This window comes from Somniosus microcephalus, chromosome 30 (assembly GCF_052327205.1).
Source record: "Somniosus microcephalus isolate GS21.2 chromosome 30, FLI_Smic_1.0, whole genome shotgun sequence".
Lineage (NCBI taxonomy): Eukaryota > Metazoa > Chordata > Chondrichthyes > Squaliformes > Somniosidae > Somniosus > Somniosus microcephalus.
Genome location: NC_141016.1, coordinates 25182873 through 25207832, shown reverse-complemented (window position 1 = coordinate 25207832; position 24960 = coordinate 25182873). Strand labels below are relative to the sequence as shown.

General features: G+C 49.8%; 1 protein-coding gene across 1 annotated transcript in view; it reads left to right on the top strand.

Moving 5' to 3' along the window:
* Positions 1-19222, top strand: part of LOC147098024 (protein transport protein Sec24C-like) — a 100362-nt gene extending 81140 nt beyond the window's left edge. Inside the window, exons 18-22 of the mRNA XM_085971232.1 lie at positions 1972-2093; positions 4759-4938; positions 5743-5934; positions 9529-9618; positions 11356-19222. Of these exons, the coding sequence (XP_085827358.1) occupies positions 1972-2093; positions 4759-4938; positions 5743-5934; positions 9529-9618; positions 11356-11496 (725 nt within the window). The 3' untranslated portion in view covers positions 11497-19222. The remainder of the gene's footprint in view (positions 1-1971; positions 2094-4758; positions 4939-5742; positions 5935-9528; positions 9619-11355) is intronic.
* Positions 19223-24960: the final 5738 nt, after the last annotated feature.

Sequence of the window (24960 nt, the reverse complement as noted above, 5' to 3'; positions counted from 1 at the left end):
AGGGAAGGTTGTCCGAGGTTTACAGGGAGCAAGAAACGCTTTCAGGCACAGTGCTAGACTTCAAGTCAAAGTGCACGTGGCTGAACATCTCCCGCTGAAGATCTACTGCAGGCTCGACAGTTACGTTCCTGGCCATGATGTATCACCGACACATCAGGATGGATCCAGGTCCCATCCTTGGCTCGTGCTGACTTAACTCATCACAATGGGGCCAAGGCTTGGGCCACGACAGAAAGAGAGAGAACGTCAATCAAGGTGCCTGCTTCTGGTCATTGTCGAGTGACCGCTGCAGGGAAAGGAAACGTGTGGGGTCAGTGAGTGATGGGAGGATGGGGCTGGGCTGTCACTGGTTAATTTATGAAGATTAATGAGGAGCCAGTAGAGCTGTACCCCAACTCGTGTCAGCACCTTGGGCAGGGGAGCGGGAGACAAGTGGACAGAATCAATTAAGCATAGGGAGCAGACCAGTGAACATAGTCAGAGGGGTACGTTCTGCGTCTTGTCACTCCACATTCATTTTACTATCATGTCTGAATTTTGACTTCACGACCTGTGTCACAGTCTGCCTGGGACACTCTCTGAGTGAGTGCTCGGGCTGAGATGGGCAGAGGGCAGCCACTGGAAGAGTTTAATCGGTCGCCCCCCCGCCCCCCGTGGCTGGGAGCCAGGGTTACGATATATCACAGACACCTGCTCGTCCTTCTCCACATGCCGACTGTAATGTGCAGGAAGACAGTCAGACAAAGAGCATAGAACAAAGGCCTCAAAGTAAAGGTTAGACATCAGGCCTCAGTTACCGTACACACCAGGCACTTAAAGTACACACACTTGGCAGACCAGCTGACACTGGTTGGATGTCCACTCACCGATTTCCCCCGCCCCCCGCCACGATCACCGCGGGAAGGCTCAGGCCGAAGTGTGCAGCTCATCAAACTCCACGGGGATCCTGGCACAATTAAGAGCAATGTTTCCCCCTAATTTTTTTGGGGTGCGCGATCCCCTTTAACGGGCTGCGCGGCCCATTCAAAATTTCGCGCATGCCCGATATCTCCCCGTTGAGAGGCCGGTGAGCGGCCAGCGCGGGACCTCCAGACGGCAGCGCGGCTTAGCGGGATCGCTGACCCGATTGAGGTGTGCAAAATTATGAGGGGCACAGATAGAGTAGATAGAAAGGAACTTTTCCCCTTAGTAGAGGGGTCAATAACCAGGGGGCATGGTTTCAAGGTAAGGGGCAGGAGGGTTAGAGGGGATTTGAGGAAAAACTTTTCCACCCAGAGGGTGGTTGGAATCTGGAACTCACTGCCTGAAAGAGTGGTAGAGGCAGGAACCCTCACAACATTCAAGAAGCATTTAGAAGAGCACTTGAAATGCCATAGCATACAAGGCTACGGACCAAGTGCTGGAAAATGGGCTTGATGGCCGGCGTGGACACAAAGGGCCGAAGGGCCTCTTTCTGTGCTGTATAACTCTATGACTCTATGACTGGTCCTTGCACACTTTCCCACTACTCCCCACGCCAGGCATTAGTGCAGGCTAATAATTGGAGATGGGGGTCTTCCCGGGGAAAGGGGAGGGTGTGGTGGGTGGGAAGGTCGGGAGGTCACCCTGCACTGCTCTCTCTCCCCTATGGTCCTTGGAGCACGGAGGAGCCGAGCCCGCAGGACCAACGGGTAAGAAGGCCAACCCTCCAGGATTGTCCTGGAGTCTCCTGGAATTGATGATTAATCTGGACACTGCCAGGAGCAACCCTGTAGAAATATCATAGTGAGTTTAAAACAAATTGTGTGTCCTTCATTTTCTTGGAACACTTTCCTTGATTAGTTGTAAGAGATGGGGTAACAAATGGGCGGTTGACTGGAGAGAGCAGGGAGGTCATGCGATGGAACCTCCAGGAATATGTACCACCAGAGCTGGCAACCCGTCTAGTGGAGTGTTGTGCTCACCTGGAGTGTTGTGTCTCTTTGTCGGCAGCTTATCACGCCGTGCTTGGCCATGCCACCAAGATGGTGCGAGACGAGCTGGTGAGCCATACTACTCGGATGCTGGCCTGTTACCGAAAGCACTGCGCCCATTCTTCGCCCAGCGGAGGCCAGGTGAGACGCGGGAGTCCTTCCTCTCCATAAACGCAATCGGCACCGCGGTGAGTTGCAAGGGTCCGAGAGTCTCTGGGTTTCTCTGCCCGCTGTAAACTGGCTGCGGTTGGCGCTGGAAGGAACCGCTGAGTTAACACGGGGCTGGGCTGCCATTGCGTTGTACAGGAAACTTTGGTTTATCCGGAGGTTGTATGTCCGGAATACTCGATCTAACGGCAAAAATCAGGAGCCGTTTTCTATAAGTTTTTTTAGTTCTCGTTCTTTTTTTTTCCCAGTCAGGCACTGCAAGGTCCGTAGCTATAGCAACAGCTTCAGCTAGAGACGCTTGCAGCTGCAGCCGACTCTTTAGAAGCTGTTGCTAAGCAACAGTGTTTGTTGTCAGATACGGAGATGAAAACCTCCGTATGCTTCAACATTAACTTTGTATGTCCGGCAGTTTTGATAGATCGGCAACACGCCGGTCCCGTCGGTGCCGGATATCACAAAGTTTCCTGTACCATTGTGGCAGGTATGGAGCTAGCGGCTCGGATTCTTCACACAGCGAGCTCCTAATCCTCGGTGTGCCTTGGTGGCGAGGTGGCAGATGGTTGCTAAGGGCTCCCAGGCCAGTAAAAGGGGAAGTGGTGCGGGTGGTGGGGCGGGGTGGGGGGAATCTGGAGTCAATCTCATTCATGTCCCCTGGCAGCAGATCTCTTGCCCCCACCCCCGCCATTCTCTCACCAGGGGGATGCTTCACATCAGAAGTGGGAATTTGAAAATTGAAAAAGAAAAGAAAGACTTGCATTTATATCGCGCCTTTCATGACCACCGGATATCCCAAAGTGCTTTACAGCCAATGAAGTACTTTTTGGAGTGTAGTCACTGTTGTAATGTGGAAAACGCGGCAGCCAATTTGCGCACAGCAAGCTCCCACAAACAACACTGTGATAATGACCAGATAATCTGTTTTAGTGATGTTGGTTGAGGGATAAATATTGGCCAGGACATCGGGGAGAACTCCCCCTGCTCTTCTTCGAAATAGTGCCATGGGATCTTTCACGTCCACCTGAGGGAGCAGACGGGGCCTCGGTTTGACGTCTTATCCGAAAGACGGCCCCTCCGACAGGGCAGCACTCCCTCAGTACTGCACTGGAGTGTCAGCCTAGCTTTATGTGCTCAAGTCCCTGGAGTGGGACTTTAATCCACAACCTTCTGACTCGGAGGCAAGTGTGCTACCCACTGAGCCTCAGCTGATACTTGAGCAGCGCCTGACAAAATAAACTGAGTGTACGTACCACAGAATAATTACCCGCTCAGTTTGTGACATTAACACGCATGGTGCCAGTGTTGCTGTTTAGTGATCTGTGGCAGATGCAATGCCAGGTTTAGCCACTCTCCTCCTCCTCCTTAGGCAGTCCCTCAGAACCGAGGATGACTTGCTTCCACATTAAAAATGAGTTCGCAGGTGACTGATGAGTCCAATGCGGGACCGACAGTCTCTGTCACAGGTGGGGCAGACGGTGGTTGAAGGGGCGGGTGGGTGGGGTGCTTGGGTTGACGTGCGCTCCTTGCGCTGCCTGCGCTTGGCTTCTTCTTGCTCCCAGTGAAGAGACTCGAGGTGTTCTGCGCCTTCCTCCACTTTGTGCGGTCTTGGGCCAGGGATTCCCAGGTGTCGGTGGGGATGTTGCACTTTTTCAAGGAGGCTTTGAGGGTGTCCTTGAAGCGTTTCCTCTGCCCACCTGGGGCTCTCTTGCCGTGTCGGAGCTCCGAGTAGAGCGCTTGTTTTAGGAGTCTCGTATCGGGCATGCGGACGATGTGACCCGTCCATCGGAGCTGATCGAGCGTGGTCAAAGCTTCGCTGCTGGGGATATTGGCCTGAGCGAGAACACTGACGTTGGTGCGCCTATCCTGCCAATGGATTTGCAGGATCTTGCGGAGGCAGCATTGGTGCTACCTCTCCAGTGCTTTGCTGTGCTTGTGGAACACAAGGCGGAGAGAGCGGCTTGAATGCCTCGCTACTGGCTGGAGATGGCGGGCAGCCGATCTCAGTCTGTTGCTGGGCCAGGGAATACTTGTGTGGGGCGAGCTTTCCGAACAATGCTCATGTGACTGCTGAGGGGAGCCTGTACACCGTGCGAGCCACTATGGTTCCGGCTGCCTGAACTCCGAGACTTGCTCAAGGGAACCTACTTCCAGAACTTCCTGTACGTGGGATACATTTCACAACCCACCAGTGTGAGGCGGCAGCCATTTTCTGTCCATTGTTATTGGGCCCCTTGGAGCCAGGAAGCTCAGCACTGCGGAGAGTACTGGGCAATCCAGTTGGTTGACACACTGACCCTTCACCTCTCCCCTGGGTTTGAGGCCAGCCCAGACTGACTGGATGAAAGTCTCTTCTCTGCTGCCTGTAAGGAGGTTGGTGTCAAATGGGCATGACCACTCCTGAAAGGGCAGTTGTAAGGGAAAGGCTAAATGCTCCAATTGTGCAGTAAGGGGCAGTGGTGTGAGGCCAGGCTGAGGCCTGTTGCCGGGGGAACAGACTTAGGGACCCCTGGCTAGTGACTGCTTGATTTTGACACTCGTTCTCTAAAGCGAAAACGCAAAGCATGCCCCTCAGCCTTGAAGCCAGGACTAATTGCCACCGCCTTAACGGCAGGGCTAATTCTAAATTTCTTACTGTCGACAGCTGGTTATGCCACAGTTCCTGAAAATCTTTCCTCTTTACATGAATTGCCTGCGGAAGAGTAATGTGCTGCTGCCAGGGGCAGACGCCTCCATCGATGAGCGGGCCTACCTCAGGCAGGTGGTCATGTCAATGGACATCGCAGAAACCAACGTCTTCTTCTACCCCCGCCTTTTACCCGTAGTAAGTACGACAGGTGCGCTGGCAGCGGTCACGGCTCCCTTGAATTCTGAGCCGTTCATTCAGTGGGGGGCTGTCAGTGTAAGTCAGCCATTCAGCAGAGTTTGGTGGAGCGAGTGATGATGGGTTGCAGGCAGGCAGTGATGGGCAGCCTTAGTGATACGACGTGAGGTTCGAAGCTCAGCTCAGCTCAGGGATCAAGAGGACCGCCAGGGCTTGCACCATTCCCAAGATGTGGTATTACAGGTGGAAGGGAACGTCACCCAATATTCCTGAAGCCTTCGTGCCCTTGCCAGTGGCTAGGCCCAAGCCTGTAAGTATCCAACGAAAGATCTAAATGGCCACTAACTCGCGAATGAGTCAATTGAAGGTCGGATTTGTTGAGAAAATTTTAAAGATGTGCAGTTAACACCCCCCTCCACTATCTTTCGGCCTGGAGTAAATATCGGGGCCTATGCTTCTATATTAACCGAAAGAGAATTTAATCAGCTGTGTTGTGCACACACTGCGATGAATCCGTTCATCACCATTGTGGCCACTGATTCAAAGTCTTCCTGATGGCAGAGGGGTTGTGGAGATTTAATTACCTTTTGCAGCAGGGAGGTCTGTGAAACTAGGTGCAGCAGGACTGTGGGATTGGGCAGAGTGAGATACCCTTTCCAATTTGCATGTTGAGAGTGGGGGGGGGAAAGGGAGCGTGTGGACGGGTGGAGAGAGAGAAGGGAGCGTGTAAATGGCAGGCAATAGCTGGTAGCTGTATTAGGTCCGTGGGCGAGTTCTCACCGCGTTTCTCTGCTTGAATTGCAGCACGAGCTAGGTGGGAGTCAGGTGACCCTGCCCCGGGCAGTGCGCTGCTCAGACAAGCGACTGTCAGCCGAGGGCTTCTACCTGCTGGAGGACGGACTGAGCCTGCTCCTGTGGGTTGGGATGTACGCGCCAACCGAGTGGATCCAGAACGTCTTCGGTGCCCCCTCCTTCAACGCAGTGGACTGCGGAGTGGTCAGTACTCTCTCGTGTGTAGATTGTCAGACCAAGTTGGCACAATGGCTGCCACCTTACTGTCCCCGTGTCTAATCCCTGCGACACAATATTCTGAAGAGGAGCGTTTATCCTTTCCTCATCTCCTGCAGCTTCCGATTCTTGCTGGGGTCCAGTTCTGTGGGTGCGCGCCACCTTCACGCCCCTCACTTGTTGAGTCTCGGCGGACTATTCAACTGCATGGGCCTTCACAGGTGAGGGCGACCCCGTCGTCGCCCATTTGTCCACACATACTCTTCCCAGCAGGGAGGGACGGGGTTGTAAAGAGCGGGAGGAACCCTTCTCTAACCGAGGGGCTTGGAGGCCGATTGTTTCACTGCAGGTTGGCACAGAGCAAGGATTGAGCTTGGGGCCCCCTGGGAAGCACCTCACCGAGGGGTGCGTTTAATCCCTGAGCCACTGGCAGAAAGAAAGACTTGCATTTATACAACACCTTTCACAATCTCAGGACGTCCCAAAGCACTTTACAGCCAATGAAGTACTTTTTGAAGTGAAGTCACTGTTGTAATGTGAGAAACGCGGCAGCCAATTTGTACACAGCAAGCTCCCACAAACAGCAATGTGATAATGACCAGATAATCTGTTTTTAGTGATGTTGATTGAGGGATAAATATTGGCCAGGACACCAGGGAATAACTCCCCTGCTCTTCTTCGAAATAGTGCCGTGGGATCTTTTACATCCACCTGAGAGAGCAGACGGGGCCTCGGTTTAACGTCTCATCCGAAAGACGGCACCTCCGACAGTGCGGCACTGAGGGAGCGTCAGCCTAGATTTTTGTGCTCGAGTTTCTGGAGTGGGACTTGAACCCACAACCTTCTGACTCAGATGCGAGGGTGCTGAGCCACTGCTGACACAGACAGAGTTTAACATCAGATTGTAAACAAAAACAAAAGGGAGGGAAGAAAGCCCACAGTTCAGACACGGCAGAAGAAATTCATCGCAGAAAAGTGAGAGGTGATACATTTTGGTGGAATGAGGAGAGACAATACATGTTAAATGGTACAATTCTAAAGGGGGTGCAAGAACAGAGGCCTGGGGGTGTTTGTGCACAAATCTTTGAAGGGGGCAGGACAGGTTAACAAAGCAGTTAATAAAGCAAATGGGATCCTGGGCTTTATAAATAGAGGCAGAGAGTACAAAAGCCAGGAAGTTATACTAAACCTTTATCAAACACTAGTTCGGCCCCAGCTGGAGTATTGTGTCCAATTCTGGGCACCGCACTTTAGGAAGGACGTGAAGGCTTTGGAGAGGGTGCAGAAGAGATTTACTAGAATGGTTCCAGGGATGAGGGATTACAGTTACGTGGATAGACTGGAGAAGCTGGGGTTGTTCTCCTTGGAGCAGAGAAGGCTAAGAGGAGATTTGATAGAGGTGTTCAAAATCATGAAGGGTTTAGATAGAGTAAATAAAGAGAAACTTTCCAATGGCTGAAGGGCACAAATTTAAGGTGATTGGCAAAAGAACCAGAGGCGACATGAGGAAAAACTTTTTTACGCAATGAATGGTTAGGATTTGGAATGCACTGCCTGATAGGGCGGTGGAGGCAGATTCAAAAGTAGCCTTCAAAAGGGAAGTGGATAAATACTTGAAGGAGAAAAAAAAAGTTGCATGGATATGGGGAAAGAGTGGGGCGAGTGGGACTGACTGGATTGCTCTTCGACAGAGCCGGCACAGACTCGATGGGCCGAATGGCCTCCTTCGGTGCTGTACTGTTCTATGATTCAGTCTCAGTGCCACAGATCAGCTGTGATTCACCATAGGGTGATTCACCTCAGCCGGTTATATGAACATACGAACAATGACAGACTTGACAAGACCCTCTGGTCCATCCAGCCTGTCCCTTGAGCATCACAATATATACAAGCGCAGGAGATGCAACACCTGCCCTTTTACTGCCTCCCTGCCCACCGTCCGGGGCCCCAGACACGCCTTGCAGGTGAAACAACGATTTACTTGTACTGCTTGCAATTTACTGTATTGTAATCGCTGCTCACAATGCGGTCTCCTCTACACTGGGGAGTCCAAACGCAGATTGGGGGACTGCACAACACCTCCGTTCAGTCCGCAAGCATGACCCCGAGCTTCTGGTTGCCTGTCACTTTAATTCTCCGCTTCACTCCCACTCTGACCTCTTAGTCCTCGGCCTCCTACACTGTTCCAACAAAGCACAATGGAAGCTTAAGGAACGGCACCTCCTCTTTCAATTCGGCACTTTATAGCCTTCCGGACTCAACATCGAGTTCAACAATTTCAGACCATAACCTCTGCTCCCATTTTTTCGGACAGCAGTTGCTGGTAATGATTCTGCTGTTGTCATTTTCAGCTCCTCTAGACCCACCTTTTGTTTCTTTACTTGTCCCGTTACCACTCCCTTTTGCCTTGCACCATCATCCCTTTTGTCATTTAATGTCTCCTGCCTTCCACCCTATCGCAGACCTTCCCCTTTTGTTCTTTCCTCCCTGTTATAAATCTCATCACCGTAAAGAACTACTCATGAAATAACACTGGACAGCCAGCTGGTGGCGCTGTCCAAGGAGTATAAATACTCGGGCGTGGGCCCAGCTTGCCAGGGACATTTTGTAAGACAGGAACTAGTGAAGTACAACTAGACCTCCATGTTTTGAAACAAGTTGATTAAAGCCTTGCTTTATACTCGAACCAAGTGCGTAGTGAGTTTTATTACGTCACTCCCCTTCCCTGCCCCTGTACTTGCTTAAAACCCGTTACATCGCCAACTTTTTCCAGTTCTGAGGAAAGGTCGTCAAGCGGAAACGTTGACTCTGTTTCTCTCTCTCCACAGATGCTGCCTGACCTGCTGAGTGTTTCCAGCATTTTCTGTTTGTACTATAAAATACATACACACCCCACCCCACTCGAAACCATGTGATCTCCTGGGAGAGACGAAAAAAAGATGAAAAAACCCAGGCCAATTAGGGGAAAAAATCTGGGAAATTCCTCTCTTGACCGTAGGCGATTGAAACCAGTCCAGGAGATCACTCTGGCCCTGATGGTCCTGTACATTTACCTACATTTTGTAAGAGGTGATCTTTGGCCCAGCCAGAAACAGCTCTCGTTTTGAAGGAATCGTGTCCCCCTGCACGAGCCGGCAGCCTGGGGTCCACTATTCACTGGGGAAAGAACATCCTGACATCTAACCTAGATCTGGCCTTAGACAACTTGAGATTGTGACCACTGGTCCTCCCTAACCCATTGAATTGGAAACAAACTGTCTACTTCAACACAATCTATTCCCTTATGATCGCATCGCCCCCAAGTCTACGCATCTCTCAAGTGTGGAGTCCCAGCTCTTAGAGCATGTCTTGGTCACTAAGATGCTTCAAACTGGGGATAAGTGTAGGCGAGGACCCCACAGAGAAGGATGGAAATAATCGAGAGTCTGACAGCTGTGATGGTACTAGGACTGTATAATCAATGAATAATTGAATAATCAATAATTGAACAGTCAATAGACGCCAGCTGTGGCAGGGGCCGAAACATACCACATCTGTCTTCAGAGAAACATTCAGTTAAGCGATGTCTTTGCTTTGTTACAGGGGTCTCTGCCTGTGCTGGACAACCCATACTCCTGGCAAATCAGAAATATTATCACCTCCATCCGCAAACAAAGGGCGAGGTTCCTGAAGGTACGTTTCATCGCTTCCTCTCAGAATAAGTGCCATTAGCAACGGGACACATGGGGCAATAGGTCACTGAGGGCCGAGCCTGGTACTCGGGCCAGGGTTGGGGGTGGGGTGGAAAAATCGGGGGTTACTTCTTTATTGCTCCCTTTCAGCGCCATTGGTTATGTTTGAATGCCCGTTGTTAAACCGGTTTATTTTGGGATGGCTTAGTCAGTGAGAAGCTGAGCCATACGGAACAGGAAGATCCCACACTTGATACCGAGATCAGATGATACCCCATCTGATCGCGGCTGGGGCGGAGGGACGGTTGCTGCTTTAGGCCCCCAGTTGCCCTTAGTTTGGGGAGGGGGGTGGAGGTAACCTGGCCAGGTTTCCTGCTCCTGATTACTATCCAGAAACCCCTGCTGGGGGGGATGTGCATGAGGGACCCCACCCCCAAGGTCGAATAGCACGTCAGGATTCATGAGCACGAGGTACTGGAGGCCCGTGAGCACGAGGTACTGAGGCCCGTGAGCACGAGGTACTGAGGCCCGTGAGCACGAGGTACTGAGGCCCGTGAGCACGAGGTACTGAGGCCCGTGAGCACGAGGTACTGAGGCCCGTGAGCACGAGGTACTGAGGCCCGTGAGCACGAGGTACTGAGGCCCCGGAGCACGAGGTACTGAGGCCCCGGAGCACGAGGTACTGAGGCCCCGGAGCACGAGGTACTGAGGCCCCGGAGCACGAGGTACTGGAGGCCCGTGAGCACGAGGTACTGAGGCCCGTGAGCACGAGGTACTGAGGCCCCGGAGCACGAGGTACTGAGGCCCCGGAGCACGAGGTACTGGAGGCCCATGAGCACGAGGTACTGGAGGCCCGTGAGCACGAGGTACTGAGGCCCATCAGTGCCTGTGCAATTGTGGAAGCAACAGATTCAGGAGAGGAGATACAAAAATTGCTGAGGAAATCACTGGCTTTAAACCAAAAATGGAACCGTGGTTAGCACAGCGACCCAAAGCTCCAAGCTGCAGTGGCAGGGAGCTGGTAATGTGGCTAATTTCTTGCACAGTCCCAAACTGACCCTAGTCCTAAGGCTGAGATCAATAGGACCCCTTCTATCTCACTTAACAACATAAGTATTAGGAGCAGCAGTAGGCCAAATGGCCACTCGAGCCTGCTCAATAAAATCATGGCTGATCTTCAACCTCAACTCCACTTTCCCGCCCGATCCCCATATCCCTCGATTCCCCTAGACTCCAAAAATCTATCGATCTCAGCCTTGAATATACTCAATGACTCAGCATCCACAGCCCTCTGGGGTAGAGAATTCCAAAGATTCACCACCCTCTGAGTGAAGAAATTCCTCCTCATCTCAGCCTTAAATGGCCGACCCCTTATCCTGAGACTGTGACCCCGAGTTCTAGACTCTCCAGCCAGGGGAAACACTTCCATTGTTGCTGTTGATTTTTTAAATACACTTTTGCATTAAGTACACAAGGGAGCAGTCTCCTCTACAACTTCCCAACTCCCAAGTGTGAACAAGACGCTGCCAAATTGCTCCGCACCTTAGGTTGATGGGGCAAACCGTTGTTGCAGCAGCTTCACTCTTTGCACCTGGGTGCGTGCAGCAGGGAGTTAATAGGGAGGCTGCACATTCAGTAAGGAAGAGCCCGACCACACTTTGGAGCCTCGCTCCTTCGAGACACAAACAGCTGGACCTGAACTCCGCTTACTTACACGTTTACTAACTTGCCTTTCCAGCTGATCATCGTGAAACAGGCAGACAGGACAGAGGGCCGATTCCAGCAGTTCCTGGTCGAAGACAAGAGTCCCAGCGGGGGAGCCTCCTACCCAGATTTCCTTTACCACATTCACCTCAGTATTCAGCAGTCACTCCAATAGCAGCCCTCCAGCCCAGTGCCAATGAACACTGGCAGAGACGGAGAGCGAAGGACCAGCAAATACCTGGCGGAAGATACAGCCCAGCCGCGGGAAGGGGCCGTCTGCGTCTCAGGCTTCAGGTGTCTGCGTGAAGCTGGTTGTAAGACGGGTAACTCTCACATCGTCCCGCGTGCCCGATACGAGACTCCCAAAACAAGCGCTCTATTCGGAGCTCCGACACGGCAAGAGAGCCCCAGGTGGGCAGAGGAAACGCTTCAAGGACACCCTCAAAGCCTCCTTGGAAAAAGTGCAACATCCCCACCGACACCTGGGAATCCCTGGCCCAAGACCACACAAAGTGAAGGAGAAGCGTCCGGGAAGGCGCCGAACACCTCGAGTCTCTTCGCCGGGAGCAAGCGGAAGCCAAGCGTAAGCAGCTCAAGGAGCGCATGTCAACCCCAAGCACCCCACCCACCCGCCCCTTCAACCACCGTCTGCCCCACCCGTGACAGAGACTGTAGGTCCCGCATTGGACTCATCAGTCACCTGCAAACTCATTTTTAATGTGGAAGCAAGTCATCCTCGGTTCCGAGGGACTGCCTAAGAAGAAGAACTCTGCAATGAATGCTTACGTGCACAGCATAACACACCAAGGCCCTCTGATGCCACGGTACACAGAGGTGCTGGGCGTATGTACAAAGCTCATCCACATCCCTCCGCGAGTTAATGGCTGCAAACACTCTCCAAGCTGTTCATTCAACGCCACGCACCGATATTCCTGCTGTTTTACAACAATTGGAAGCGCCGTTAAGCAGCAAGTTCGCTTTGCGGCACTCCAAACGCAAAGACCCCGGTCCGTAATTTGCAGTCAGCGGCGAAGCGAAGGCGGTCGCCGCTGGCCCCGAAGCAAGCTTCCCCCCAAGATCTCGCGGCCTCTGTGGCGAGAAGTTCGGCTTTTCCCGACGTTCACTTGGGCTCTGTGCAACGCAGTCCCGAGCTGCTGAGACGTCAGCAAGCTGTCTAAGCAGCCAATCCCAATGCAGAATTGTCACAGACGTGAAGGAGCTCCTTTTGATTCTAACTTTTTTAATAAAATGTTAGAGAGCAAAACAAAGATTGGGGCTCTCACATGGGGAAAAAGTAAACCTGAAATAAAGATGGACAAACTTTATTTTAAATTAATTTTTTAAGTTTCTTAAAAATTGTAATTTTAAAAAATATGGATAAATCTGACACTCCACAAAATTAAAATTAGTTTTTTGGGGCCAGAACGCTTGTTTAGCAGTCAACACGCTGTTAAAACCCCAGTTACGCCGAATCCGACAAGGTCTAACTTTTACGATAGCAAAATACTGCGGATGCTGGAAATCCGAAATAGCAACAGAAAACGCTGGAAAAACTCAGCAGGCCAGGCAACATCCGTGGAGAGAGAAACAGAGTCAACGTTTCGGGTCGAAACCCTTCGTCAGGACTGAGAGAAAAGGCAGGAAATGAAACAAAAGGCAGTTTGGGGGCTGGGAAATGGGGGAGGGGATGAAAGAAGGGACATTGAGATATTCAAGGTGAGACGAGATGGTAATAGGACAGGTAAAGAAACAGACAATGGCTCTAGATGAAGTGTGAAATGCGCTGGCAGAGTGTCTAACTTTTAATGGGGTGTTTAACAGCGATATTACTGCGGAAAAGCCCAGGTTTTCGTCAGTTTCACTGGTTTTCCCCGATTACACTGATTGGCGGCTATGGGGAGGCGGTGCGGAGCAGTGAATGACTGTGCACAGCTTCAGGATTTCCGCGTTAGAATGCACACGCGCCCAATCCAGAAGTTGCTGTCAGTTTCAAAGGGGTAATAACCACGAACGCCATTTGTTGACTGTTATTGCCCACCGCAAATTCCGGGCCTGTACACACTTTGTCTTTTACAAGGGGCAAGAAATATGTCCAGCAATATCTTATTAAACTCCACTGAATACACAGTTAAACCGACAGCATCCTCTTAACCCCCCGGTCCACCCCTTAGTCTTTTGCCTGTTTGAACTTGTGTGAATTTTGGCCCAACTTTGAAGGGTGAGAGAAAGAACAGCAATAAAGCTACAAGTTTGAAGTAAAGCCCACCAGCTTTCATTGAAGTCTGACATTCAATTACTTTTTTCTGGCCGTGGTCAATTTTCTCCGCTTCCACAGTCTGTCAGGGCCTTTGAGGGTTGCCAACAAATTGGGTTGCGACTTGCCCCGAAGACATATCCCCTTGGCACCCTTACAGCCAAAAGTCAGGACACTTTCTCCCATCAGTCTGCACTGCAGTCAAACCCTGGTCCCAAAGGTTATGGGGCAGATTATCTCATCCCGCTCTGCCATTGTCTACGTAACCTAAATTCCCTTGGTGTCTCTTCGTGTGCGTATTTTGGATGCTGTTCCGGACCCGAGCCCATTACCTTTATTTCTTGGCCCCTCTCTGACGCACCACACCTTTCTGTCAGCCAGTCATAAAATAGTACAGCACAGAAGGAGGCCATTCGGCCCATCAAGTCTGCGCCGGCTCTTTCGAAGAGCAATCCAGTTAGTCCCACTCCCCCGCTCTTTCCCCATATCCCAGCAATTTTGTCTCCTTCAAGTATTTATCCAGTTCCCTTTTGAAGACTACTATTGAATCTGTATCCACCTATCAGGCAGTGCATTCCAAATCCTAATCACTCATGTAAAAAAGTTTTTCCTCATGTCATCGCTGGTTCTTTTGCCAATCACCTTAAATCTGAGCCCTCTGGTTATCGACCCTTCAGCCACAGGAAACAGTTTCTCTTTATTTACTCTTCATGATTTTGAACACCTCTATCAAATCTCCTCTTAGCCTTCTCTGTTCTACGGTGAACAATCCCAGTTCCTCCAGTCTATTCAGGGAACTGTAATCCCTCATCCCTGGAACCATTCTAGTAAATCTCTCCTGCACCCTCTCCAAAGCCTTCACGTCCTTCCTAAAGTGCGGGGCCCAGAATTGGACACAATACTCCAGCTGGGACCGAACTAGTGTTTTATAAAGGTTTAGTATAACTTCCTGGGTTTTGTACTCTCTGCCTCTATTTATAAAGCCCAGGATCCCATTTGCTTTATTAACTGCTCTGTTAACCTGTCCTGCCGCCTTCAGAGATTTGTGCACAAACACTCCCAGGTCTCTCTGTTCTTGCACCCCCTGTAAAACTGTACCATTTAGTTTGTATTGTCTCTCCTCATTCTTCCTACCAAAGTGTATCCACTCACACTTTTCTGTGTTGAATTTCATCTGCCATGTGTCCGTCCATTCCACCAGCCTTATGTCCTCTTGAAGTCAATTACTATCTTCCTTGCTGTTTACTACATTCCTAAGTTTCATGTTATCTGTAAATTTTGAAATTGTGCCCTATACCCACATGTCATTAATGTATATCAATAACAGCAGTGGTCCTAGTACTGAACTCTGGGGAACAACACTGCATACCTCCCTCCAGACCCAAAAACAGCCATTCACTACAACTCTCTGTTTTTTATCCCATAGATAAGAACATAAGTAATCGGAGCAGGAATAGGCCACTCGGCCCCTCGAGCCTGCTCCGCCATTCAATGAGATCATGACTGATCTTGGGCTCAAAGCCACTTCCCTGCCCGCTCCCCATAACCCTTCACTCCCTTATCTTGCAAAAATCTGTCTTTCTCCACCTTAAATGTATTTAATGACCCAGCCTCCACCGCTCTCTGGGGCAGAGAATTCCACAGATTTACGACCCTCTGAGAGAAGAAATTCCTCCTCATCTCAGTTCTAAAAGGGCGACCCTTTATTCTAAAACTATGCCCCCGAGTTCTAGATTTCCCCACGAGGGGAAACATCCTCTCTGCATCTACCTTGTCGAGCCCCCTCAGTATCATATGTTTCAATAAGATCACCTCTCATTCTTCTAAATTCCAATGAGTATAGGCCCAACCTGCTCAACCTTTCCTCATAAGACAACCCCTTCATCTCAGGAATTAACCTAGTGAATCGTTTCTGAACTGCCTCTAATGCAAGTATATCCTTCCTTAAATAAGGAGACCAAAACTGTACGCAGTACTCAAGGTGTGGTCTCACCAATAGCCTGTACCGTTGTAGCAGGACTTCCCTGCTTTTATACTCCAACCCCCTTGAAATAAAGGCCAACATTCCATTTGCCTTTTTGATTACTTGCTGTACCTGCATGCTAACTTCTTGTGTTTCATGCACAATGACCCCCAGGTCCCTCTGAACTGTAGCATTTTGTAATCTCTGTCCATAGCTAATTTTGTATTCATGCTGCCCCTTTTATCCCATGGGCTTCAATTGTGCTAACAAGTCTAATATGTGGTACTTTATCAAACACCTTTTGAAAGTCCATATGCACATCATCAACTGCACTGCCCTCATCCACCCTCTGTTACCTCATCATTTATCTCCTCTTGGGAACTTTGTCCCACTCCATTCCTACTCCAACCCTTCACTACCCCGCCTCCCTACTCTCCTGCCGCCATCCCAGGCTTCAGTCTCCCTTCAATAAGCCTACAGCTACCTTCTGTATCTCTCGTGGCATTCCCCCAAAGACCCACTGAAGCACCAGCCACTCTGTCCATATGAGCAGCAAACCCATCCTCCTCTCTCATCTGCCTTCCTGTCCAGCAAGCCCACTGGGGGCTAACCTCAGCTAACCTCCTTCCCATTCCGCTCACCCCCACCAACCACTGCCCCATTGGACACTGCCAGCGGATTAATCAACGCCCCCCTCTCCGCATTCCCTCCAGAACAGCTGTGAGCCACAACCTTATTGTGGATGATGGCATTGACCAAAACTTGACTCTTGGGCGGTGACAGTCTGTTCCTCACCTGGTATCCTTTCCACCAGTGTCCCCACCTCAGCAGTCATGGTGGTGATGTGGCCCTTCCTACAAGTCAAACCTTGGTCACTCCCCCTATTCCTTTCGTACCTTACCTTCTACCTCTCCTTTAAATCCTCATCATCTACCACCACCCCCTCCACAAACCGTACCCAGAGTTTCACACCAGGATATCCTCCCTCCTTTCTTCCCTCAGCCTCTGCACTAAGACCCCTCAACCTTGGTGTCTTTAATCACCATCTCAGCTCCTCCTGGCCTCTCTCCTCTGATGTCCTGTCCTCCCTAAACATCCATATAAACTCTCTTATCCATAGTCACAGCCACCCCCTCGACCTTGCCAACTCCCTCGACCTCTCCACTACCATGGTCTTGATGACCGATAAGGTCGAGGCTTTAGACGACCATTCACCCTGATACTTTTGCAGTTCAAATCCCACTCTAGTCTGTCCCCTAACCCTCTGGCACCTTTACCTCCTTTGAGCACCTCTCCATGCTCCACCCCTCTTGCCTATCCCTTAAAATCCTCATTCTCTACCATCCACCATCAGAAACTTAACTGGACCAGCCACATAAATACTGTGGCTACAAGAGCAGGTCAGAGGCTGGGTATTCTGTGGGAAGTGTCTCACCTCCCAACTCCCCAAAGCCTTTCCACCATCTACAAGGCACAAATCAGGAGTGTGATGGAATATTCACCACTTGCCTGGATGAGTGCAGCTCCAACACCATCCAGGACAAAGCAGCCCACTTGATTGGCACCCTATCCACCACCTTAAACATTCACTCCCTCCACCACCGGCGTACCGTGGCTGCAGTGTGTACCATCTACAAGATGCACTGCAGCAACTCGCCAAGGCTTCTTCAGCAGCACCTCCCAAACTCATGACCTCTACCACCTAGAATGACAAGGGCAGCAGGCGCATGGGAACACCACCACCTCCAAGTCATACACCAGCCTGACTTGGAAATATATCACAGTTTCTTCATTGTCACTGGGTCGAAATCCTGGAACTCCCTCCCCAACAGCACTGTGGGAGTACCTTCACCACACGGACTGCAGCGGCTCAAGGTGGTGGCTCACCACCACCTTATTAAGGGCAACAAATGCTGGCCTTGCCAGCGACGTCCACATCCCAGGAACAAATAAGAAAAACCCAGGTACCACGCCGAGCTTCTCACTGAGATATCCTCATTGCTTTCCTCCCTCAGTCATTACACTGAGCAAGTTCTCATCCTCTGTGATTTCAGCCTTCATTTCAACTCACCTTGCCCTCTCTCCCGAGTTCACTGCCTTCTTCTCTATCTTAACCTCTTTATAAACTCACCTTCCCATATTCAGTCACCCCTTGACCTTGTCATCTCACGTGGCCTCTCTATTTCCTTTGTTGCAATCACTGACGAGGCCATCTCTGATCACTGCCTTGTATCCCTCACCATCCACATCGCCCCCTTCTCTCCCTCAAGGCACTTACGGCACTTCCAAATGTCCAACTGTCCAGCCTTTGGCTCTTTGCCATGATACTTCTGCAGCTACCGATCTGCTCAATAACACCCTCACCTCCAGCTTTAATGCCCCCGCCCCCAGTAAAACGCTTACTCTCTCTCGCGCCCTGGTCATCCTGTTCTTTGCCATCTGACCCAAGTCCAAGTCATGCAGATTTGAATGTTTATGGTGCACAACTGGTTGAGCCACTCACCGCCAGATCTAGCTGGACCACATCAAGCACGATTGGGCCCAGCTCCCTCGGCCAAAACTGCTCATTATCCCAGGATCATCCTGGAATGTAAAGATATCCCCAGGATTCTGTTCTCCACTACCAAACCCCTCTCCCCTGCCTCCTCCACCCTCACCTCCAACAAGCACAAGGAGCTCATGGGCTTCTTTGTCACTAAGATTGAGACCATCCGTTCAGCTGCCGCCCTCTCTTCCCCCTAGCCCAGAACCTAAACTTCTCCTAAGGTTCCACCCTGCCCTAGCCCTGAACTCGCATCGTTCTCTAGTTGCTCTTCAATCTCCCCTCATGTCCTCTCCGAGTTCATCTTGTTCACGAGACCCACCTCCTGCTCCCTCGACCCTATTCCCACTAAACTGCTGACCACCCAACTTCCCTTCCTGGCCCCCATGTTAGCTGATATTGTTAATGGTTCCCTCTCCTCAGGTACTGTCCCCCTCCCCTTCAAATCTGTCGTCATCAACCCCCTCCTCATAGAACGACCCTTGACCCCTTTGTCTACGCAAACTCCTGCCCCATCTCCAACCTCCCTTTCCTCTCCAAAGTCCTAAATCCCTCTTCTCCTTTGCGATTCCTCTTAAAACCTACCTCTTCTCCCAAGCTTTTGGTCATAAGAAATAGGAGCAGGAGTAGGCCAATCGGCCCCTCGAGCATGCTCCGCCATTCAATAAGATCATGGCTGATCTGATCCTAACCGCCAATCTACTATCACAGAACCATCTCCTGAATCTAACAGAATTAGACACACGAAATAGGGGCAGGATCAGGCTACACGGCCCCTGGGCCCGCTCCGCTACCCACAGGGCCATGACCGATCCGAACCTAGACTCATGTCCAAATTCCTGCCCGCTCCCCGTAACCCTTAATTCCCTTTACTTCTAGGAAACTGTCTATTTCTGTTTTAAATTTATGTAATGATGTAGCTTCTACAGCTTTTTGGGGCAGCATATTCCATGGACCTACCACCCTCTGAGTGAAGTAGTTCCTCCTCTCAGTTTTGAAAGAGCAGCCCCTTATTCTAAGACTATGCCCCCTAGTTCTAGTTTCACCCATCATTGGGAACATCTTCCCTGCATCCACCCGATCCAACCCCTTCACAATCTTATATGTTTCAATAAGATCGCCTCTCATTCTTCTGAACTCCAATGAGTAGAGTCCCAATCTACTCAACCTCTCCTCATATGTCCATCCCCTCATCCCCGGGATTAACCGAGTGAACCTTCTTTGTACTGACTCGAGAGCAAGTATGTCTTTTCTTAAGTATGGACACCAAAACTGTACACAGTATTCCACATCGCTCCTTTTTGCCGCTCGGTCTTCTTATCTTCCTCGCGCCTCACTGAAGCACCTTGGGACATTTGTCTTTCTGCGTTAAAGGTGCGATACAGATCGACGTTCTTGTCGAATGTGGAACTTTGAAGATAAAACAGGGAGTGCTGGAGGGCGACCCATGGCAGGAATGTGGGGGCGGGGCAATGCGAGTGAGAGTCATGTGATGGTCCCTCCACAAATATGTACAACCAGAATCAGCAACCCGAGTGCCAGCTCCGAGATATATGTGAGCGAGAGAGAGAAAAAGAGTAGATCCAAGTATAAAAATGCAAAAAATCTTTAACCACAAGAGGTGCTTTACTGTTTCCCTTCAAAAAGAAAAAGACTTGCATTTATATAGCGCCTTTCACGATTACCGGACGTCCCAAAGCGCTTTACAGCCAATGAAGTACTTTTGGAGTGTAGTCACTGTTGTAATGTAGGAAACGCGGCAGCCAATTTGCGCACTGCAAGCTCCCACAAACAGCAATGTGATAATGACCAGATAACCTGTTTTTCTTATGTTGATTGAGGGATAAATATTGGCCAGGACACCGGGGATAACTCCCCCTGCTCTTCGAAATAGTGCCGTGGGATCTTTTACGTCCACCTGAGAGCGCAGACGGGGCCTCGGTTTAACGTCTCATCCGAAAGACGGCACCTCCAACAGTGCAGCACTCCCTCAGCACTGCACTGGAGCGTCAGCCTAGATTTTTGTGCTCAAGTCCCTGGAGTGGGACTTGAACCCACAACCTTCTGACTCAGAGGCGAGTGTGCTGCCCACTGAGCCACTGGCTGACCCCGTATGAAAGTTAATGAGTTACTGCTGTGACTTGTGTGTTGGTCAGTACACTTATCCAGGGTTGACTTTTAAAGCTCTTTAATATTTGTAACATTGTAGGACCCAAATGAAATGGGCACCTGTGAATATTTCACAAAGAGAACTGCATTCACCAATACAACTTATGTACAGTCGGCATCTTGTACAATATCAAATTTGCATTGAATGCAAGATTAAAAAATGAACCCCAGTTCTTTAGATACATCCATTAGACATTATTAAAAGGAGCCATATTATGGCCTTTACAAGTCAGACTGCTGTGTTCCTCCCCACTCTATATTGTTCATTTAAAAAAAAACGGCTTAGGCACCATTGCTCTTACTGGGCGGACTGACGTTACAGCACGCAGATCCAGCACGGAGGCCAGACCATGTGGTTACCAGGCAACCGCCGGGCCTTATAAGTGGACACATTCTGGCGATTGCATTGACATTGGTCTCGAGTCTTACCTGCTGCTCTTGGAAAGGATCGAAAGGTGCAGTCGCAATGAGCAGACATCACAGAGAGAAACCCACGCGTGCGGAACCGCTGGCCACCCCCATATTCCAACAAACAGCTTAGCAAATAAAAGACTCCAGACCATGACAAGATAACCCAGTGAACCTTTGAGCACGGAACACTCCGAATACAGAACAAGAACTCCAGTGAACGTGACAACCAGTCAAGGTCAAGTGGGACCATTTGAGCCCCGTTTCCTCAGAATTTGGTCAAGCTGAACATGACGCAAGGCATATTTTCTCCTCCTTGGCGTGGATCTGCAGAGGCCAGTTGCGTACACCAATACTGGACCTGGTGTTACCGGCATTCAACCTCTGGCAATCTCCAACGTGACCCCCCATGCTTTCTGCGGAGAAGTGACTCAACATCAGGCCTACTAAATGTGCATGGTGCGCTTTAACACAAGGAACACCCCCAACCCTACCCCACCAAAAAGGGACCATCGCCTCGGGCCAGAATTGAGGAACACCTCCCAAATCCGCGACCTCTTCCAACTAGAAGGACAAGGGCAGCAGGTGCATGGGGAACACCACCACCTCCAAGTCGCACACCACCCTGACTTGGAAACATTATCAGCCATTCCTCGTCGCTGGATCAAAATCCCGGAACTCCCTCCCTAACAGCACCTTCACCGTACGGACTGCAGCGCTTCAAGAAGGCGGCTCACCACCAACTTCTCGAGGCCAATTAGGGGTGGGCAATAAATGCTGGCCTTGCCAGCGACGCCCACATCCCAGGAACAAATAAAAAAAGGGCCCGGAATTTGCGGTGGTAGTAACGCCGAGGTTGTCCGCGCTCGCCATTATTACTGGGTAAAAATGACAGCAACTTCTGGCATCCGCACATGCGCAGTTAAACACAGAAGTCCGGTAGTTGCTGTCAGAGATATCCTGCCCCTCCACAGGGTGTGCTGTTACAGTCTTCGCTGATGGAATCAACGATTTGGCGTGAACTTCAACTAATTACCCACTATTATCACTGTAAAGACCGATGAAAAACTTGAGCCTTGTTCAATCAAGAGTAACTGACTTTTTAACGGTGTACTAAGTCATAATTACTGCTGAACAACCTCTCTGGCCCTGAAAAATTAATTTAGAAGTGTGGAGTCTCATTCCCTCAGAAATGTAGCAGATTAAAAAAAAGTTATATGTTTGTGTTTTGTTGTTTAATTTTCTCCTCCTAACCCCATGTGTATGTCCCAATCTTTATTTTGCTTTCTGTACAATGATTTAAATGTAATTATTATTTCCTGCTTTTTACTTCCTGTTTTGCTGTCTGTGAGGATTCTTCAATCTGTTTGGTTGATCAGTCTCCCTGTTGCTGGACGCCACAGTAGGAGGTGCCAAATTCAAACTGACTTTGGAAAAGAGGAAACCTGCGCTCCAGAGCTCACGAAAACTTTGCGGGCAGCTTTTTGTGAGGTGAATGGCGAGCTCGTTCCTTTGCCGCTAACCACTAAATCTGGGCCAAGACTTCTTCAGTTGAAGTCGGTGCAGTTTAAAAAAAAAATGCTTTACTGAGCCATGTCAGTATTGAGGATTATACTGCCACATTCTGTTAGCAGCATCAGAAACTCCCAGGCAGTGACGCTGGCTTGAGTGAAACACGGAGGGAGCAGGGCCGAGGGCTGCGACATGCAATGTTCCCCTAAGTGTACCGGCTTTACAAAGGAAATAACCGTGCATGCGCGAAAAATTGAATTGGCTGAGCAGCCAGTTAAAGGGCCCGCGCGCCCTCCAAAAAATTACAGGGAACATTGGCTTTACGTATACACATCAACACTGAAGAGTGGGCTAAGTCATTCTTATCTGCAGTTACTGATAAGAGTCCTCTACAGACTTCAGCCCAATATCTAGCAGGCCATTCTCATCCGCTGACCGAAATCACCTTCCGTGTTTGCATGCTGTAGGATAACTGCAGCTAGTTCTGCTGGGTCAATTTACTACGACTGATAACTGGAAACTGGTCAGTGCTAAAAGCTCGCACTGATGACAGCTTTAGATGATACGATGCATTAATTCAGGACAGTTTGCTTCACTAGGACCACAATATATACATGCACAACATCAAGGAATGAAATGTGGAAAATCTGAAATGTCTCAATTTGTCATCGAAACAAACCCATTCTCATTTGGACAGCCGAGCCCAGAATCTTGGGTACCTGGGCACATTGCTCTGGGCACAGTACCTTTTGCATCTTGCGTTCCAACCCTGCTCATTCAGCCCTGCACAAACATTCGCTGGTTTACAAAGTACAGAAGTCAATTCAGAAGCCAAGATGAAAGATTTCCCCCTGCATTATTAAATTAAAACAACACATTAAAGGGGCACTATAAAAAATAACACGAAAGCAGGTTTACCGAATCGCTTTGGCTCCTCGTACAGTAAGTAGTTCAGGTTTGTTTCAATGTTAAGGAAGTTGCAGAGTTTTTTTCCCTCTCTGTTTCTGTCATGAAAGAGTCCCTGACGTATTTTAGTAAAAAAAATGCTATCACATGGCTTAAGCTCTTTAAAAGATAAACATATACATCCTGATGTACTGGAGACACAAACACACAAACATGTAAACCGGTGCAGCTAATCGAGCAATTTACACATTTCACATTGGCAGAACAAAATATAATTCACTAGCTTCAGAACATTTTCAAGCCAGTTCTCAAATCAGAGGTGGCGCAGCAGAAGGTTGCAAGTTCCTGTCTTACCAGCAGAGGGTGCAGTCACTCCACAATAAACTGCTCAAACTGAAATCTCTCGTCAGCCGCAGTAACCATTGGGGAAAACGGGAAGGATCATTTATCTTTCAAACATTGGGAAAAGGCTTTTGTGTCCGTCTCATTTTCATGGCTACAATTCCACCCACCTGCCCTCGCCATTTTTTTCTCTATACCTGTGCGTTGCTGTTCTCTGTTGATCACGTGGGGCAGTGGGACCCTGTGGACCGCTAACTTCATAGGCTTATACAGCACAGAAACAGGCCATTCGGCCCAACCAGTCCATGCCGGCGTTTATGCTTCACTCGAGCCTCCTCCCGTCTTTCCTCATCTAACTCTATTAGCATAACCCTCTATTCCCTTCTCCCTCATATGCTTGTCCAGCCTTCCCCTAAATCCATCCATACTATTCGCTTTAACCACTCCCTGTGGTAGCGAGTTCCACATTCTCACCACTCTCTGGGTAAAGAAGTTTCTTCTGAATTCCCTATTGGATTTCTTGGTGACTATCTTATATTGATGGCCTCTAGTTTTGCTCTTCCCCACAAGTGGAAACATTCTCTCTGTATCCACTCTATCAAAACCTTTCATAATTTTAAAGACCTCTATTAGGTCACCCCTCAGCCTTCTTTTATCAAGAGAAAAGAGACCCAGCCTGCTCATCCTTTCCAGATATGTATACCCTCGCATTTCTGGTATCGTCCTTGTAAATCTTCTCTGCACCCTCTCCAGTGCCGGGGGAGTCCAGAACCAGGAGTCACAGTCTAAGGATAAGGGGTAAGCCATTTAGGACAGAGATGAGGAGGAATTTCTTCACCCAGAGAGTGGTAAACCTGTGGAATTCTCTACCACAGAAGACAGTTGAGGCCAATTCATTAAATATATTCAAGAAGGAGTTGGATATATTTCTTAAGGCTAAAGGGATCAAGGGATAGGGGGAGAAAGCAGGGACAGGGTACTGAATTTGGATGATCAGCCATGATCTCATTAAATGGCGGAACAGGCTCGAGGGGCCGAATGGCCTACTCCTGCTCCTATCTTCTATGTTTCTATCCTTTTTATAATAGGGCGACCAGAACTGTACGCAGTACTCCAAGTGTGGTCTAACCAAGGTTCGATACAGGTTTAGCAAGACTTCCCTACTTTTCAATTCTATCCCTCTAGAAATAAATCCTTTATCTGCCTTGCTTTGTGGCTGTGCCTCGCTGGAGTGACGCAGGCGTGGTGAACAGCTTTCCTTCTCCCAAGGAGATGCGTCCAGCCCTTCTCCCAGAGTGGTCCCACAACACCAAGATCCTGTGCGCGTTGGGACTGAGCACGCCAGACCAGCCACAGGTGTATTGGCCCAGTCACCCTGGTTGGTTGAGGAAAAAAAAAGACTTGCATTTCTATAGCACCTTTCACGACCACCGGACGTCCCAAAGCGCTTTGCGGCCAATGAAGTACTTTTTGAAAACGTAGTCACTGTTGCAATGTAGGGAAACGCGGCAGCCAATTTGCGCTCAGCAAGCTCCCACAAACA